This window comes from Salmo salar, chromosome 29 (genome assembly GCF_965601325.2).
Source record: "Salmo salar chromosome 29, fSalSal1, whole genome shotgun sequence".
NCBI classification, from domain to species: Eukaryota; Metazoa; Chordata; class Actinopteri; order Salmoniformes; family Salmonidae; genus Salmo; species Salmo salar.
The window spans coordinates 28,188,848-28,207,500 of NC_138319.1; the positions used below are offsets into that span (position 1 = coordinate 28,188,848).

The 18,653-nt window shown below is 42.5% G+C and overlaps 1 protein-coding gene across 1 annotated transcript; it reads left to right on the forward strand.

The window, feature by feature from the left end:
* The first annotated feature begins 634 nt into the window (after positions 1 to 634).
* Positions 635 to 17,252, forward strand: LOC106590497 (pinopsin). Its single transcript, XM_014181585.3, has 5 exons — positions 635 to 1,287; positions 3,773 to 3,961; positions 4,950 to 5,089; positions 12,252 to 12,485; positions 13,932 to 17,252. Exons 1-5 carry the CDS (start codon positions 921 to 923, stop codon positions 14,244 to 14,246), a joined length of 1,245 nt encoding a protein of 414 aa, XP_014037060.1. The 5' UTR covers positions 635 to 920; the 3' UTR covers positions 14,247 to 17,252.
* The last annotated feature ends 1,401 nt before the right edge of the window (positions 17,253 to 18,653 follow it).

Genomic DNA, 18,653 nt, shown 5'->3' on the forward strand with positions numbered 1-18,653 from the left:
ATTCATTAGAGAGGAGAATGAATATGGCAGGTTTGGAGAGAAGCATTTCCAGTTTCCTGTTTTGTTGAAAGGATATATCAACAACAAACACCAGTTTTATGAATAAAACACTGAGGAGAAAGAGAGACATATCATTTTCTCTCTTATCAGCGTTGGGCCAGTAACTGAAAGGTCGCTGGTTCGAAAACCTGAGCCGACAAGGTGGAAAATCTGTCGATGTGCCCTTAAGAAAGACACTTAACCCTAATTTGCTCCAGGGGGGCCATACTACTCAACTAATATGGCTGACCCTGTAAAATAACATATCGCCCTGCACATATTCGGTGTATGTGACAATGAAACATCATTATTATTATCATTATTATTATTATTAAATGACCACTTATGCTGCCCGTGCCCCCTTTCCCAACCAATCCTTTCCCTTACACTCTCTTGCATCAGGATATGTAACGTCACACCTTTAAAAGCGCGAGCAGACGCCCGGTGGCCGGCAGAGCAAGATGACCTTCGAGTACACACGGTGTACCACCGGGAGGGAAACACACACACACACACACACACACACACACACACACCACACACACACACACACACACACACACACACACACACACACACACACACACACTCCTTCACTGAGAGTTAACTGAACTTTACGCAGCCAGTCGGTAAGCGGAGCGCAGGAGAGGACTGCCGTTTCTACCCGGTGGAATTCGGAGTTGCTTCACCTGATGAAGAGATGTTGTTTTTCAACTAACAGTGAACAGACATTCACTTTTTTAGTGGGCAGAGTTGGATGTTTCACGCGGCTGTTTGTGCTCCTCTCGTGATGGGCTGACAGAGACAGAGAGACCAAACCAAATGGATTATCTCTCCTCCAAACTCCACCGGCCACCTGTAGAGTAACTAGCGGGGCCGGTATGATAGTGTCTAACGTTAGTCTGAGCTGCGGCGTGAGCTGCCCATGGGGAGTCAGTGACGGTAAGACGGTGGTCACGCAGGGAGGAGGCTCAGGTTCTCTGAGTCCTACGGGACATCTCGTGGTGGCAGTGTGTCTGGGGTTCATAGGTACATTCGGTTTCCTCAACAACCTCCTGGTGTTAACGTTATTCTGCCGGTACCATACGCTGCGCTCGCCCATCAACGTCCTGCTGTTGAGTGTGTGTGTTTCGGACCTGCTGGTCTGCGTGCTCGGGACACCGTTCAGCTTCGCCGCTGCCACGCAGGGCAGGTGGCTGATCGGGAGGGCAGGATGCGTCTGGTATGGCTTCATCAACTCCTGTTTGGGTGAGTAGCCCAGTGTGGGTGTGTGTGTCATATTTATCGACTAAACTTAGCCTACTACAACCCCAAACCCTAACCTTAACCAACTGAAATAATTTCCTTTTGCCAACAAACACAGCTCAGCTGAAAGTATTCACTAAATGTGTTTGACCTGGCCAGGTCTCAGTGGTGACGGGGAGCGTTGCCTGTTTTGCAAACAATGCATGCTATTTTGGCATTAATGTGTCACATATCAGTTTGCAAACAATGTAATTCAATGGAGTTAATAAAGCCGCATACAAACTTCGTCTTTTTTTTGTCAGCTCCAAAATGCAAGTGTTTCAGCGTAGCTCAGTGCTTTCTGTGGTGGTGGGGTGGAAATACGGGAGCGTAGGGGTTGGTAATGTTCTCTAGTTGCGCTGTGATTGGCTCACTGTTCTGTCACTTTTGGGGACACTAAGTCACTGCCAAATGTAAGGGTAAACCTCGCAAATTCAAGCCCCTTGGGAGCTGCTATAGAGTTACATTAGAAGTGCCTATCAAAGAAAGCTCAAGGTCATTGGCCACAGATAAAATGACGTCAAACCACGTTATATCTACAGTAGCTTTGATTGGACTGATCATGTCAACATCATACTTTAAAAATCTTAGTTTGTAAGCTAGCAGTCATCATCATGAATCAAGTCGACAATCTGCTGGCAAATCCTTTTTAATCCTTGTCATATGAAGAGAAATAATGAAGAGAAATTATAGATAAAACGGCTCATCGTCCATCGGACATAAACATTAAACAACAAGTTGGAAATCGCAAATTCAACAATGAGTGGTTTGGAAGGAATCAGTGGCTAACTGCAAGCGTTGCAAAGCAATCACTAGCCTACTATTCAGTGGGGTGGATGTGTGGTCCCGAGTCTGGGTTTAAGGGTCTCTTTTCCAAGCTTAAAATTATAAACATTCAACGTTGGCCATGCTGTCAATCCAGCATGACTTCTGCCGCGCTCAAAACAATTGGAAACTCAGGACTTGCAAATCTGACTTCAGTGTGTTCAAGACAACTGGGAACTCGGGAAAAAAACGAGCTCCGACTGGGAAAATACATTTTGAAAGGTCATCCAACTCGGAATTGCAAGTCGGGAACTAGGCCTCTCTCTGGAGCTCGACCTGAAGATCACTGACGTCATCATGATTCTACCTTGTTTTTTTACGAGTTCCCAGTTGTTTTGAATGCGCCATAAATCCAGAGAATGCCAGACTTTTATAACAAAGTTTGATGACAATTTGCCCACAAAAGACCGCCACGCCACTTTCCTGTTCAAGTGAGCACACCACAACAAGGTGAGTCAAAAATTTCTTGTATGCTGCTGCAAAATAATGTGATATGCCAGGGAGATATGTATACTGTAGCTAAGAAATTAATACCAAGTGTATGTTATGTTGTGGGCTCCCGAGTGGCGCAGTGGTCTGAGGCATTGTATCTCAGTGCTTGAGGCGTTGCTACGGACACCCTGGTTCGAATCCAGGCTGTTTCACAACCAGCTGTGATTGGGAGTCCCATAGGACGGCACACAATTGGCTCAGCGTTGTCCAGGTTTGGCCGGTGTAGACCATCATTGTAAATAAGAATATGTTCTTAACTGACTTGCCTAGTTAAATAAAGGTTAAATAAATAGTAAGTTGTTAGTAGCCCTTGTGCCTCACCCTAATAATTTGGTCCCTTTCCCCCTCTTAATTTTGCCTACTGTTCTGACTTGGTGGTGCTGACTATAGCCTGTTTTAGAGAAATGTAATCATTAAATATTGTAAGAGCTTTCATTGTCTGCTTATTTTCCCCCTTGATTTATCCTACGGTTCTGACTTGGTGTACAGGGAGAATACTGTAAGAACGGCCCATGTTCTGAATTCTGTCGCTGTACATTTCAAAAGTGCTGAACAAATAGTTATATTGACTACGTCCATCCTAGCTCGTTCATTAATGTCTTAATCAAAATAACGGATGGCCTTTTATCCACTCGTCATCTCCTTATGCCGTAGTTTGTACATCTCAAATGTCAGTAGAAACCACATTTGTTTAAGCAATTCAGCCATGTTTTTTTAAAGGGCAGTAAATGAGGCTGAATTAACTGTTTCGCTGCCAGACAAGGCTCCGCTGTAGCCAGCTGTAGCAGTGGTAAGATATTGGGACTGCTGTTGGGACTCTGCTGTTGGGACAGCTTTATGTAGGCCCTGACAGTTTGTGGGCAGTTAATGTATTGTTGTGTTGTGGCTTTTCTGGCATGCATCTACACATTATTTGTTGTTGTTGCCCCACCAAGATTTACATGCTAAAATCGCCACTGCCAGGTCTAATGTTTAATGTTCAGCAGAGCTGCATCAGAACTTTTGTCGGGATCTTGAGTCAGATTTTCTCAATGAACTTCAATAGTAGCCTAAAGTGATTAAACATACAAATAATTAACTTTGGGGTTTAAATCTCCCTCTTACTCTCCAGACACTTGTGCGTGTTTTCCAGGTATCGTGTCTCTGATCTCCCTGGCAGTGCTGTCCTATGAGCGTTGCTGTACCATGCTGTGTCGGATGCAGGCGGATGGTACTGACTTCGGTACAGCGGTGGCTGGAGTGTGTTTCTCCTGGGTCTACGCCCTGGCCTGGACACTGCCCCCGCTGCTGGGCTGGAGCAGCTATGGCCCCGAGGGACCAGGTGTGTGCGTGTGTGCGTGCTTGCAAGTGTGCGTGTGTGCGTGTGTGTGTGTGTGAGTGAGTGAAGGTGCAATAAGAAGTCTTCCATTCAAAGAAAATCTGTTGGCATATGGAACTACAGTATTTATTACCTAGTAAAAGTATTCATAGTAACAGTATTCATAGTAGCAGTCGTCATAGTAACAGTAACAGTATTTATAGTTACAGTCTCATAGTAACAGTATTTATAGTTACAGTCTCATAGTAACAGTATCCATAGTAGCAGTAACAGTATCCATAGTAGCAGTAACAGTATTCATAGCAACAGTAACAGTATTCATAGCAACAGTAACAGTATTCATAGCAACAGTATTCATAGTAATAGTAACAGTATTCATAGTAACAGAAACAGTATTCATAGTAACAGAAACAGTATTCATAGTAATAGTAACAGTATTCATAGTAACAGTATTCATTGTAACAGAAACAATATTCATAGTAACAGTATTCATAGTAACAGTGTTCACAGTAACAGTATTCATAGTAACAGTACTCATAGTAACATTATTCATAGTAACAGTACTCATAGTAACAGTACTCATAGTAACATTATTCATAGTAACAGTACTCATAGTAACATTATTCATAGTAACAGTATTTATAGTAACAGTATTCATAGTAACAGTATTCATAGTAACATTATTCATAGTAACAGTATTTATAGTAACAGTAACAGTATTCATAGTAACAGTACTCATAGTAACATTATTCATAGTAACAGTATTTATAGTAACAGTAACAGTATTCATAGTAACAGTATTCATAGTAACATTATTCATAGTAACAGTATTTATAGTAACAGTAACAGTACTCATAGAAACAGTACTCGTAGTAACATTATTCATAGTAACAGTATTTATAGTAACAGTAACAGTATTCATAGTAACAGCAACAGTATTCATAGTAACAGTATTCATATTGACAGTGTGTATTGTTGCACTGTGTACTAGGAACGACCTGTTCAGTGGACTGGAGGACCCAGACACCCAACAACATCTCCTACATCGTCTGTCTGTTCACCTTCTGTCTGTTACTGCCTTTCTCTGTCATAATGTACAGCTACGGCAAGCTGCTCAGCGCTATCAAACAGGTAACTAACCCCCGACCTCTGACCTATTCTGACCCTTCACTCAGTTTACAGTTTAGAGCGGTGAGTTTAGATCTAAGTGCCTGGGGGTTGTGTAACAGTAGCACCACCAACTGCTGAACATATACTCTCCATGTACGTGTCAAATCCTCACCCCACTACTATTTTGACACACACTTCTCTACCAAGTATCAAGCTAGCTAGCTTGGCTACAACTGATAAAGTCAAGTTGGCTAGCTAGCTTGGCTACAACTGATAACGTCAAGTTGGCTAGCTGCGTTTTACAGCCAGACTCAATTTCACACTTAGTTTGCTAGCTAGATAATGAACTAAACTGAAATTATCATAAACCATTATTATCTAGGTAGCTAAATATCTATCAGATGTAAAGCAAGCAGGATCGCGGCATGTCAGAAGCAATGCATGTTGGCTAGCTCACGTTAACTAGATCACTTATTAAGCAATAGAGTGGATAAGTAGCTAATTAATAAGCTAGCAGCTAGCTAACTACAGTCAAATAAGGACAAGCATGTTGTCATGATGGAATAAGTCACCTTTCTGAAGCTAGCCACAATATGGGTTAGCCACAATAGTGGAATTTACTGTTCGCCTTAGCAATTGTTAACGTAGTGAGATGAGACGTGATGCTCTAAAATATACAGTGCATTCGGAAGTATTCAGACCTCTTGACTTTTTAAATGTTTTGCTACGTTACAGCCTTATTCTAAAATGGATTAAATAGTTGTTTTCCCCTCAACAATCTACAAACAATACCCCATAAAGACAAAGCAAAAACAGGTCTTTATACATTTTTGCACATTTATAAAATTGAAAAAAACAAAATATCACATTTACATAAGTATTCAGACCCTTTACTCAGTACTTTGTTGAAGCACCTTTGGCAGCGATTACAGCCTTGAGTCTTCTTGGTTATGATGCTACAAGCTTGGCACACCTGTATTTGGGGAGTTTATCTCATTCTTCTCTGCAGATCCTCTCAAGCTCTATCAGGTTGGATGGGGAGCGTTGCTGCACAGCTATTTTCAGGTCTCTCCAGAGATGTTCGATCGGGTTCAAGTCCGGGCTCTGGTTGGGCCTCTCAAGGACATTCAGAGACTTGTCCAGAAGCCACTCCTGTGTTGTCTTGGCGGTGTGCTTAGGGTCGTTGTCCTGTTGGAAGGTGAACCTTCGCCCCAGTCTGAGGTCCTGAGCACTCTGGAGCAGATTTTCATCAAGGATCTCTCTGTACTTTGCTCCGTTCATCTTTCCGTCGATCCTGACTAGTCTCCCAGTCCCTGCCACTGAAAACATCCCCACAGCATGATGCTGCCACCACCATGCTTCACCGTAGGGATGGTGCCAGGTTTCTGTACTGCAGAGATGGTTGTCCTTCTGGAAGGTTTTCCCATCTCCAAAGATGAACTCTAGAGCTCTGTCAGAGTGACCATCGTGTTCTTGGTCACCTCACTGATCAAGGCACTTCTCCCCCGATTGCTCAGTTTGATTGGGCGGCCAGCTCTAGGAAGGGTCTTGGTGGTTCCAAGCTTCTTCCGTTTAAGAATGATGGAGGCCATTGTGTTCTTGGGGACTTTCAATGCTACAGACATTTTTTGGTACCCTTCCCCAGATCTGTGCCTCGACACGATCCTGTCTCGGAGCTCTACAAACAATTCCTTCGACCTCATGGCTTGGTTTTTGCTCTGACATGCACTGTCAACTGTGCGACCTTATATAGACAGGTGTATGCCTTTCTAAATTATGTCCAATCAATTGAATTTACCACAAGTGGGCTCCAATCAAGTTGTAGAAACATCTCAAGGATCTCTAGACCCTTTGCTATAAGACTCAGAATAGAGCTCAGGTGCATCCTGTTTCCAGGTAAGACCCTTGCGTCCAGTACAACTGGAGGCCACAGTCCTCAGTCTGGCAGCTTGAAGATGTGGCACCATCCAGGCCCATGTCACAGCATGCAGCCAGCCGCCTGATAGGGAGATGACAATAAATGCATTATGTACTTTTCATCACCAAAGCTGTGTTAGCATTTACTACACATGTTGCTGAACAATTCAACCGTTTTGTTAGTGTCATTGATATATGGAAATTCACATACAATATTTAGTTCTGTCTCTAGGGCATGGAACCCTGGTCCTGGAGTGCCGCAGGCACTTCATGTTGAGTAACCGGGTGGTAGCCTGCTAGTGATGGCTATTTAACAGTCTGATGGCCTTGAGATAGAAGCTGTTTTTCAGTCTCTCGGTCCCAACTTTGATGCACCTGTACTGACCTCGCCTTCTGGATAGTAGCTGGGTGAATAGGCCGTGGCTAGGGTGGTTGATTTTTGGACTTCCGGTGACATCGGGTGTTGTAGGTGTCCTGGAGGGCAGGCAGTGTGCCCCCGGTGATGCGTTGGGCAGTCCGAACCACCCTCTGGAGAGCCCTGTGTTTACGAGCAGTGGAGTTGCCGTACCAGGCAGTGATACAGCCCAACAGGATGCTCTCAATTGTGCACCTGTAAAGGTTTGTGTGGGTCTTAGGGGCAAAGCCAAATTTCTTCAGCCTCCTGAGGCGCTGTTGCAACTTCTTCACCACACTGTCTGTGTGGGTGGACCATTTCAGATTGTCGGTGATGTGTACGCGCAGGAACTTGAAGCTTTTCACTTGCTCTCTCTGCTGTTTCCTGAAGTCCATGATCAGCTCCTTCATTTTGTTGACGTTTAGGGAGAGGTTATTTTCCTGGCACCACTTCGCCAGGGGCCTCACCTCCTCGCTGTAGGCTGTCTCATCCTTGTTGGTAATCAGGCCTACAACTGTTGTGTTGTCTGCAAACTTGATGATTGAGTTGGAAGTATGCATGGGCACGCAGTCATGGGTGAACAGGGAGTACAGGAGAGGGCTGAGCACGCACCCTTGTGGGGTCCCTGTGTTGACGATCAGCGAAGTGGAGGTGTTGTTTCCTTCCTTCACCACCTGGGGGCAGCCCGTCAGGAAGTCCAGGACTCAGTTGCACAGGCCCAGGGCCCCAAGCTTAATGATGATTTTGGAGGGTACTATGGTGTTGAAGGCTGAGCTATAGTCAATGAACAGCATTCTTACATAGGTATTCCTCTGTCCAGATGGGATAGGGAGGTGTGCAGTGCGATGGCATCGTCTGTGTATCTATTGGGGCGGTATGCAAATTTAAGTGGGTCAAGTGTGTCAGGTAAGGTAGAGGTGATATGATCCTTAGCTAGCCTCTGCGTAATGAGGAAGTAGGGAAAAAAATGTAAACTTCTGACTATTTCTGGTCTAGTGATCGTTTAAAATGGTGTCCGACTTGAAAAAGTCAAAATATACACATTGAACATTCATATTGCAATGTACAGCTTTACCCAAAATCATGGACTCAAGATCCATAGGTATCAGCCTACTCATATAAATTCATATATATATATATATATATATATATATATATATATATATATATATATATATATATATATATATAAAAATGAATTAAAGTTAAATTATTTATATGACCATTTATTTATTCATTTAATTACGGCACGTTTGGTCCTCCATATTTTGAAAGGTAAAAACAAATATACAGATTTGGAAACTAAACCATAGAAATATCTACATAGGAATGAAAAGGATTATTCACATATCATATAAACATAAACGTGTGAGAACGAGAGAGAACTCCCTCCTGACAAATGTATGACCATTTTAGAGACCAATATTTTCCTCAGATTACACAGACCCACAAAGAATTCCAAAACAAATCACATTTTGATAAACTCCCATATATATTGGGTGAATGTAACAGGCGTCGTAAGGATTGGACCAATGTGCAGCGGGAACCTGTATACTCATCTTCTTTATTAAATCAAAAGAAGGAAAAACAAACAAATCACGTATACAAAACAACGAATGACACTAAACAGTCCTGTCAGGTGCACAGACACAAAACAGGAAACAACTACCCACAAATCCCATTACAAAACACCCCTATACATAGGACCTTCAATCAGAGGCAACGAGGAACAGCTGCCTCCAATTGAAGGTCAATCCAATGAACTAAACATAGAAATAGATAGACTAGACTGAACATAGAAATACACTAACATAGACCAAAGAACCCCGGAACACATAAAACAAACACCCCTCGCCACGTACTGACCAAACTACAATAACAAATAACCCCTTTATTGGTCAGGACGTGACAGTGAAATACCACAGTGTGTAATCACAGCAGCAAGATTTGTGACCTTTTGCCACAAGAAAAGGACAACCAGTGAAGAACAAACACCATTTTAAATACAACCCATATTTATGTTTATTTATTTTCCCTTTTGTACTTAAACTATTTGCATATCATTACAACACTGTATATAGGCATAATATGACATTTGAAATGTCTCTATTATTTTGGAACTTGTGTGAGTGTAATATTTACTGTTCACTTTTTATTGCTTATTTAAATTTTGTTTATCCATTTCACTTGCTTTGGCAATGTAAATATACAGTACCATTCAAATATTTGGACACACCTACTCATTCCAGGGTTTTTCTTTATTTGTACTATTTTCTACATTGTAGAATAATAGTGAAGACATCAACATTTTGAAATAACACATATGGAATCATGTAGTAACCAAAAACGTGTTAAACAAATCAAAATATATTTTAGATTTTAGATTCTTCAAAGTAGCCACCCTTTGCCTTGATGACAGCTTCGCACACTCTTGGCAATCTCTCAACCAGCTTCATGAGGTAGTCACATGGAATGCATTTCAATTAACAGGTGTGCCTTGTTAAAAGTTTATTTGTAGAATTTCTTTCCTTCTTAATGAGTTTGAGCCAATCAGTTGTGTTGTGATAAGGTATGGTTGGTATACAGAAGATAGCCCTATTTGGTAAAAGACCAAGTCCATATTATGGTAGGAACAGCTCAAATAAGCAAAGAGAAATGACAGTCCATCATTACCTTAAGACATGAAGGTCAGTCAATTCAGAAAATTTCAAGAACTTTGAAAGTTTCTTCAAGTGCAGTCGCAACAACCATCAATGAAACAGTCTCTCAAGAGGACCGCCACAGGAAAGGAAGACCCAGAGCTCCCTCTGTTGCTGAGGATAAGTTCATTAGAGTTAACTGTACCTCAGATTGCAGCCCAAATAAATGCTTCACAAAGTTCAAGTAACAGACACATCTCAACATCAACTGTTCAGAGGAGAATGCATGAATCAGGCCTTCATGGTCGAATTGCTGCAAAGAAACCACTACTAAAGGACACCAATAAGAAGAAGAGACTTGCTTGGGCCATGAAACACAATCATTGAGATTTTTGGTTCCAACTGCTGTGTCTTTGTGAGGCGCAGAGTAGGTGAGACAGTTAATCTCCACATGTGTGGTTCCCACCGTGAAGCATGGAGGAGGAGGTGTGATTGTGTGGGGGTGCTTTGCTGGTCCCATCTGGTTTGCGTTTGGTGGGACTATCATTTGTTTTTCAACAGGGCAATGACCCAACACACATCCAGGCTGTGTAAGGCAGACCTTCTCTCTGACCTTCACTCTGTGGTCCAACTCATCCCAAACCATCTCAATTGGGTTGAGGTCAGGTGATTGTGGAGGCCAGGTCATCTGATGAAGCATTTCATCACTCTCCTTCTTGGTCAAATAGCCCTTACACCAGGCCTGGGCAATTCCAGTCCTTAGGGGCCTGATTGGTGTCACACTTTTCCCCCATCCCTAGCAAACCTGGCCTCCACAATCACCTGACCTCAACCCAATTGAGATGGTTTGGGATGAGTTGGACCACAGAGTGAAGGAAAAGCAACCAATAAGAGCTCAGCGTATGTGGGAAATCCTTCAAGACTGTTGGAAAAGCATTCCAGGTGAAGCTGGTTGAGAGAATGCCAAGTGTGCAAAGCTGTCATCAAGGCAACGGGTGGCTACTTTGAAGAATTTGGTTTTATTTATTTATTTGGTTACGACATAATTCCATATGTGTTATTTCATAGTGTGTCTTCACTATTATTCTACAATGTAGAAAATAGTACAAATAAAGAAAAAACCTTGAATGAGTAGGTGTTTCCAAACTTTTGACTGGTACTGTATGTTTCCCATGCCAATAAAGCCCTTTGAATTTAATTGAATTTAACTAATTAATTAGACAGGCAAGATTTACGGCCCCCTCTCTCCAGGCTGATGGACATCTTATCTGGTGCCGCAGTCATGAATTATTCTGCGCCTGCACGAGCTTCGAGGACCGACTCTGAGACTTATAGCAGGTTCTAGCATTTGAACTATGAAAGTCCAGCATGCGCATACATTAGCAGGGTTCCCCAACTGGCGGAAAATTTGGCATGCAGGTGATTATATTTGGCCCCCAAGTTTTCTGAGCAAAAAAGTATTCGATTTTTTATTTTTTATATACATTTTATTGTTGGACATAAAATGCTTTAAAAACACCAGCAAATCAGCTCCAGGTGATTTTAATTTAGGAAATCTGTTCCAAAGTATTCCCACGCATAATAGAGAGATATGTGATCTTATACCAATGTAAGCAAGGTTTGAAATGATTATGTTTTAGTCAAATAGTATATCTGTTTGGGCTTCTTGCTGTCAATATGCAATATGCCAATTATTTGTAGAGTTCCGGCCCCCTGACCATCTGCTTAAGAAATAATTGGCCCGTGGCTTAATCTAGTTGATGATCCCGACCCAAATCGCTATGCAATAACCATCTCTAAATAATACTATCTTCTGTATGAATACTTGGGCACTCAATATAAACAACATACACATGGAGTATCTGAAATATATTTAAACTGCAGAATAGCAACAGTGCTATATAATACAGCTACAGATGTAACAGAGTAACTAAAGATCATTAATTGTCGTCGATCATCAACCCCAAAACTCACTTTCTTGGATGCACGCACAGCTTTCCTTAAGGAGAGTACAGGATGAAGTAATTTGAGGATTCCTGGGGATTGCGGTTGTTAGGGAGACTTCTGAGGCTCATTAATGTATAGACTTTAACTAGCTTGTTTTTCTATGTAAAATGAGAGTATGTTAACAAGCTAGTTAAAGTCTATACAATATAAGACGGGGGTGTGTGTGTGTGTGTGTGTGTGTGTGTGTGTGTGTGTGTGTGTGTGTGTGTGTGTGTCTTCCCTCCAGGTGAGCAATGTGAGCACGGCGGTAACCCGTCGTCGTGAGCAACGTGTGCTGGTGATGGTGGTAACCATGGTAGCGTGTTACCTGTTGTGTTGGCTGCCGTACGGTGTAGCGGCCCTGCTGGCGACCTTTGGCCCTCACAACCTTTTGACCCCTGAGGTCACCATAGTCCCCTCGCTGCTGGCCAAGACATCTACAGTCATCAACCCTGTTATATACATCTACATGAACAGACAGGTACACACACACACACACACACACACACACACACACACACACACACACACACACACACACACACACACACACACACACACACACACACACACACCCTGAACTCCTGTGTGGCGTTGTCAGTCTTCAGTTCCTCCCAGCTGTATCCATGGTGACAGTTAGTTGAGAGGAGCTGAAGACTTAAAAGGCTGCACGGACTGCCACAGAGAGCGTGTGTGTAAAATAACCTGCAACCTGTGCCTGTGTTTTGAAACTATCGCACGCACCCATTCATAACAATGTAGAGACGCAGATTGTTCATCAGCAGATACTACATCCCAACACAACCACCATATAACGTTGTCTCAGCGCTGAGGTCTGATTTGTTCTGGGTAAAATGTAGTAGACTACAAGTATACGTGTGGAACCGGAAAGTATACTAAGTACACTATGTTTATTCAGGTCTTATACACCCTGCTGGTGTGTTGTGCGTGTTAGTGTATGTACTATGTATGTGTCTTTGCGTGGCCGTGCATGTGTGGGTGAGGGGGTTGAGAGAGAGAGAAAGGTGTGGGTGTGTACTTGGATGATGCAATAATGCTAGATTGAATTTGATTTGAAAATTGTCCCGTCCCTTGATACCTAACATTAGCATAATATAACGATTTGCACCGATCCAAACACACTCTGTGATGTCCTCTGACTCTTTGATTTGATCCTCAGATCAGTTCTCAATGCAGTAATCAATGTGTGCATGCGTGATTACTTGTGTGCATTTCTGTGTTCATGTGATGTTGGTGTGCATGTGTTTCTCTCTCTCCCTCTCTCTCTCACCTCTCTCTCCATCTCTCTCTCTCTCTCTTTCACTCTCCCCCTGTCTCCCCCTGTCTCTCCCTCTCTCTCTCTCTCTCTCTCTCTCTCTTTCACTCTCCCCCTGTCTCTCCCTCTCTCTCTCTATCTCTCTGTCTCTCCCTCTCTCTCTCCATCTCTCTCTCTTTCCCTCTCCCCCTCTCTCTCTCTCTCTCCCCATCTCTCTCTCTCTTTCCCTCTCCCTCTCTCTCTCTCTCTCTTTCCCTCTCCCCCTCTCCATCTCTCTCCATCTCTCCCTCTGTATAGTGTTGCACAATGAAATCTCCAATGAAAACGAATATAGACAGAGAGAGAGAGTGGGGCAGTGATGATGTGAGCAGGCATAAGACAGGCCCTGATTTATGGGACCCAATCATATTACATTTGACTGATGGCCCTTTGAGATCTAGAATAATCTGACCAGACAACAACACACACAGAGTTCTTATGACAGGTTGATAAAGGCTGAATAATTGCAGATAAGGATGTGAAGACTGTTTAGTGGCTGAAACACAGCTGACTGCATTGTGTGTGTGTGTGTGTGTGTGTGTGTGTGTGTGTGTGTGTGTGTGTGTGTGTGTGTGTGTGTGTGTGTGTGTGTGTGTGTGTGTGTGTGTGTAGTTCTACAGGTGTTTCAAGGCTTTGCTAAGATGTTCTTCTCCTGACCGAAGCTCCAGTTTGAAGGCGTCATCACCGGCGACCAAAACTCTCGGGACCGTTCGCAATGGAAACGGACACGACGTGCCGGTTGTTTTGGCGTCAGTAGGCCCTCCCACTCCGACTGACTCTGCCAACAGTTCCTTAGCGGTAGCGGATGACCTGCCACCATCACCTCCCAAAATCCCTCCCCTGGTCCAAACCACGCCCCCTCTCCAAACAATGCCCACTGCCACTCCCAAACCAAGACTGACCCTCGTAGCTCACTACAATGGATAGAGAGAGAAAGGCTTTGTGTTCCCAAGACATAATGTACGTTAGGAGTAAGAAGGAGATACGTCATGGTAAGATGGAGGTCTCTCTGGAGTAGTCCTTTCAAGCTGTGCAGTAGGTGGTTTTGTTCTTATCAATGTGAATGATCAGAAATCTGACAGATCTGTTAGAGGTGAAGATAAAGTCCCCAGGAATCTTACTATAATCACAGTCTCACTCACTCACTCACTCACTCACTCACTCACTCACTCACTCACTCACTCACTCACTCACTCACTCACTCACTCACTCACTCACTCACTCACTCACTCACTCACACACACAGTAACCAGTGGAATCATTTGTAAATGAATTGTTGATTCGATCAATGATGGTGAAAAAATGTACTTTGAGCACAAAATGATTTTTCTGATGGCTCAGGTCAGGAACATTGTTGCAGGGTAAGCTGATCCTAGATCTGTGGCGATGAGCAACTTCAACCTGAAGTAGTCTCTCTAGACAGACGCGTTGCCTCCCACAATGTACCAATGTTCAAGCTTAACATGCCTGTTTGTATACAACATCAGTTTGGCATAGAGGAAAGGGCCATTCGGCTTTCTTACAAATCTAATCAAATGAAATTTTATTTGTCACATGCGCTGAAAACAACAGGTGTAGACCTTACAGTGAAATGCTTACTTACAAGCCCTTAACCAACAATGCAGTTTTAAGAAAAATTTGACTAGGGTTGCTGGAGTCTTTGACAATTTTTAGGGCCTTCGTTTGACACCGCCTGTTATAGAGGTCCTGGATGGCCGTAGTCACTGCCTTATCCGCTTGTTGCCCTACCGTAAACATCCCCCAGACACAAAATGGTAGCTAGCAAGATGGAGTTCAGGGAGTTTTTTTTTAATGAGGGCATTTTGCAAGGGGCTAGTTTGCATCAACTACCTTCACTAAAACCACTGCAAAGGTTTTGCCTGCAAACTTTGTTTTCGAATCGGGACGTTCTGGCATGTCTGCCTCGTGATTTGTTGGGAGTTGTCTGTCTGAAGAGGACCCTCCCTGGATAGTTTTCCTTTTTTTTTCTTTTCTTGAGGTTACCAAGAGAATCCGTCATTAATCCCAGTGCTGTTACTGCCCTTTGTCTGGGATTTCCAAGACTAAACCTGAAGTGAAGGATTAGCATGTTAGCATTAGGTTTTCGAGACATGCTAGCAACAAGGCAAGCATTAGCGCATTAGCCTGTTTGTATTGGGCTTGAATGGAGAATTAGTATGCCAGCAACGAAACAAGCCTTAGTCTGTTTGTATTAGATTTGAATGGAGAAGTAGCATGCTAGCAATGACAAAAATAACAATTTGTTTTGGGTTTGAATGAATGATTAGCATGCTAGGTGTAGACCTTACAGTCAGAGATGGGGAATCAGCACACCAGCACCTGAGAGGATTTAATTAAAAAACACATTAGCTATGTCACAACAACAAATTACACCAAGCTACAAAAATAGGGCAAGCTTGTTCTTTTATTCACTATTAGCTACATTAATAGTGTGTTTAAGCTATGCAGGAATATTTCAGAGAGACACTGTTTTTTGGCAGAGAACATATTATTTGATTAGGTTTCTGATTATGTTTTGTTGCCTAAAGAGCAGGATATTCTGTGCATTTTGTTGATATAAGGATTATTGATGGGTTCTCTGACCCTGTTTCCATGCTTCGTACAGAAGCACTGATTGAAGATTTGATACACAAGGGGATTTGATACAGTGTGTTAAGCATTTCATAATAATATCATTTGAAGTAACATTTTGTGCAATTATAAATGTTTGTTTAAACATATATATATATATCCCAGAGAGAAGAAGATAAGTCTGTCTGTACAGCCTCTTACAGAGGATTTGAGAAGGGAAGAGAAGCGGGGAGAGGAGAAGAGAGGAGAGGAGACGAAAAGAGAAGAGAGGAGAGACGAGAGGAGAGGTGAGGAGAGACGAGGCAATGTTCTCGTTCCCTATCGCCCCTCATCTCTTTCAAATATATTCCTCTCCACTCTTTCTTTCTCCCTCGTCTCTTATTTGAAATCACAGCTGTCAGATTAAACCAGGCATTATTAACTGAGTTACAGTATAGGGAAGAGAACATGAAATGCCCCATCAGGGCATATAGTAGATACTATAGTAGATACTATAGTAGATAATATGGTAGATACTATAGTACATAATATAGTAGGTAATATAGTAGATACTATTGTAGATAATAAAGTAGATACTATAGTACATAATTTAGTAGATAATAAAGTAGCTACTATAGTACAAAATATAGTAGACAATAAAGTAGATAATAGAGTACATAATATAGTACATAATAAAGTAGCTACTATAGTACATAATATAGTAGCTACTATAGTACATAATATAGTAGCTAATAAAGTAGATAATATAGTAGATACTATAGTACATAATATTTGTAGATAATAAAGTAGTTACTATAGTACATAATATAGTAGATAACATAGTAGATAATAAAGTAGCTATATAGTAGATAATAAAGTAGCTACTATAGTACATAATATCGTAGATAACATAGTAGATAATAAAGTAGCTACTATAGTACATAATATAGTAGATAATATGGTAGATAATATAGTAGATACTATAGTAGATAATAAAGTAGATAATATAGTAGCTACTATAGTACATAATATAGTAGACAATAAAGTAGATAGTATAGTAGATACTATAGTACATAATATAATAGATAAGATAGTATAGTAGATAATAAAGTAGATACTATAGTACATAATATAGTAGATAATATAGTAGCTACTATAGTACATAATATAGTAGACAAAGTAGATAATATAGTAGATACTATAGTACATAAGATAGTAGATAATACAGTAGATATGTGTTTGTCGTCTGGTTCTGTTAGCTTCTTCGACTGTTAATATTTGTCATTACTGCTTACTATGTATTGACTCAGCAACGTTTTATCCCGCTTTTTACATGCCAATAAAGCTGGTTTGAATTTGAAAGTGAGTGTGATTTCATAATTACGGCAGGTTTCACAAGCCTAACCCACAGACTTCTATTAACAACTCAGGAGTGTGGAGGTGAACGGCGTTCGAGATGATGGACTCAGAGTAACGTTAATGCTAATATTAACAATGCTATTTTATTCAGCAAATTAAAAGTTGCATAACCACTGCTTAGTTGGGTCTACGGTCCACTACAGCCCTGTTTAGTTGGGTTTACGGTCCACTACAGCCCTGTTTAGTTGGGTTTACGGTCCACTACAGCCCTGTTTAGTTGGGTTTACGGTCCACTACAGCCCTGTTTAGTTGGGTTTACGGTCCACTACAGCCCTGTTTAGTTGGGTTTACGGTCCACTACAGCCCTGTTTAGTTGGGTTTACGGTCCACTACAGCCCTGTTTAGTTGGGTCTACGGTCCACTACAGCCCTGTTTAGTTGGGTTTACGGTCCACTACAGCCCTGTTTAGTTGGGACTACGGTCCACTACAGCCCTGTTTAGTTGGGTCTACCGTCCACTACAGCCCTGTTTAGTTGGGTCTACGGTCCACTACATTCCTGTTTAGTTGGGTCTACGGTCCACTACATCCCTGTTTAGTTGGGTTTACGGTCCACTACAGCCCTGTTTAGTTGGGTCTACGGTCCACTACAGCCCTGTTTAGTTGGGTCTACGGTCCACTACAGCCCTGTTTAGTTGGGTCTACGGTCCACTACAGCCCTGTTTAGTTGGGTCTACGGTCCACTACAGCCCTGTTTAGTTGGGTCTACGGTCCACTACATCCCTGTTTAGTTGGGTCTACGGTCCACTACAGCCCTGTTTAGTTGGGTCTACGGTCCACTACAGCTCTGTTTAGTTGGGTTTACGGTCCACTACAGCCCTGTTTAGTTGGGTCTACGGTCCACTACAGCCCTGTTTAGTTGGGTCTACGGTCCACTACATCCCTGTTTAGTTGGGTCTACGGTCCACTACAGCCCTGTTTAGTTGGGTCTACGGTCCACTACAGCCCTGTTTAGTTGGGTCTACGGTCCACTACATCCCTGTTTAGTTGGGTCTACGGTCCACTACAGCCCTGTTTAGTTGGGTTTACGGTCCACTACAGCCCTGTTTAGTTGGGTTTACGGTCCACTACAGCCCTGTTTAGTTGGGTCTACGGTCCACTACAGCCCTGTTTAGTTGGGTCTACGGTCCACTACATCCCTGTTTAGTTGGGTCTACGGTCCACTACAGCCCTGTTTAGTTGGGTTTACGGTCCACTACAGCCCTGTTTAGTTGGGTTTACGGTCCACTACATCCCTGTTTAGTTGGGTTTACGGTCCACTACAGCCCTGTTTAGTTGGGTCTACGGTCCACTACAGCCCTGTTTAGTTGGGTCTACGGTCCACTACAGCCCTGTTTAGTTGGGTT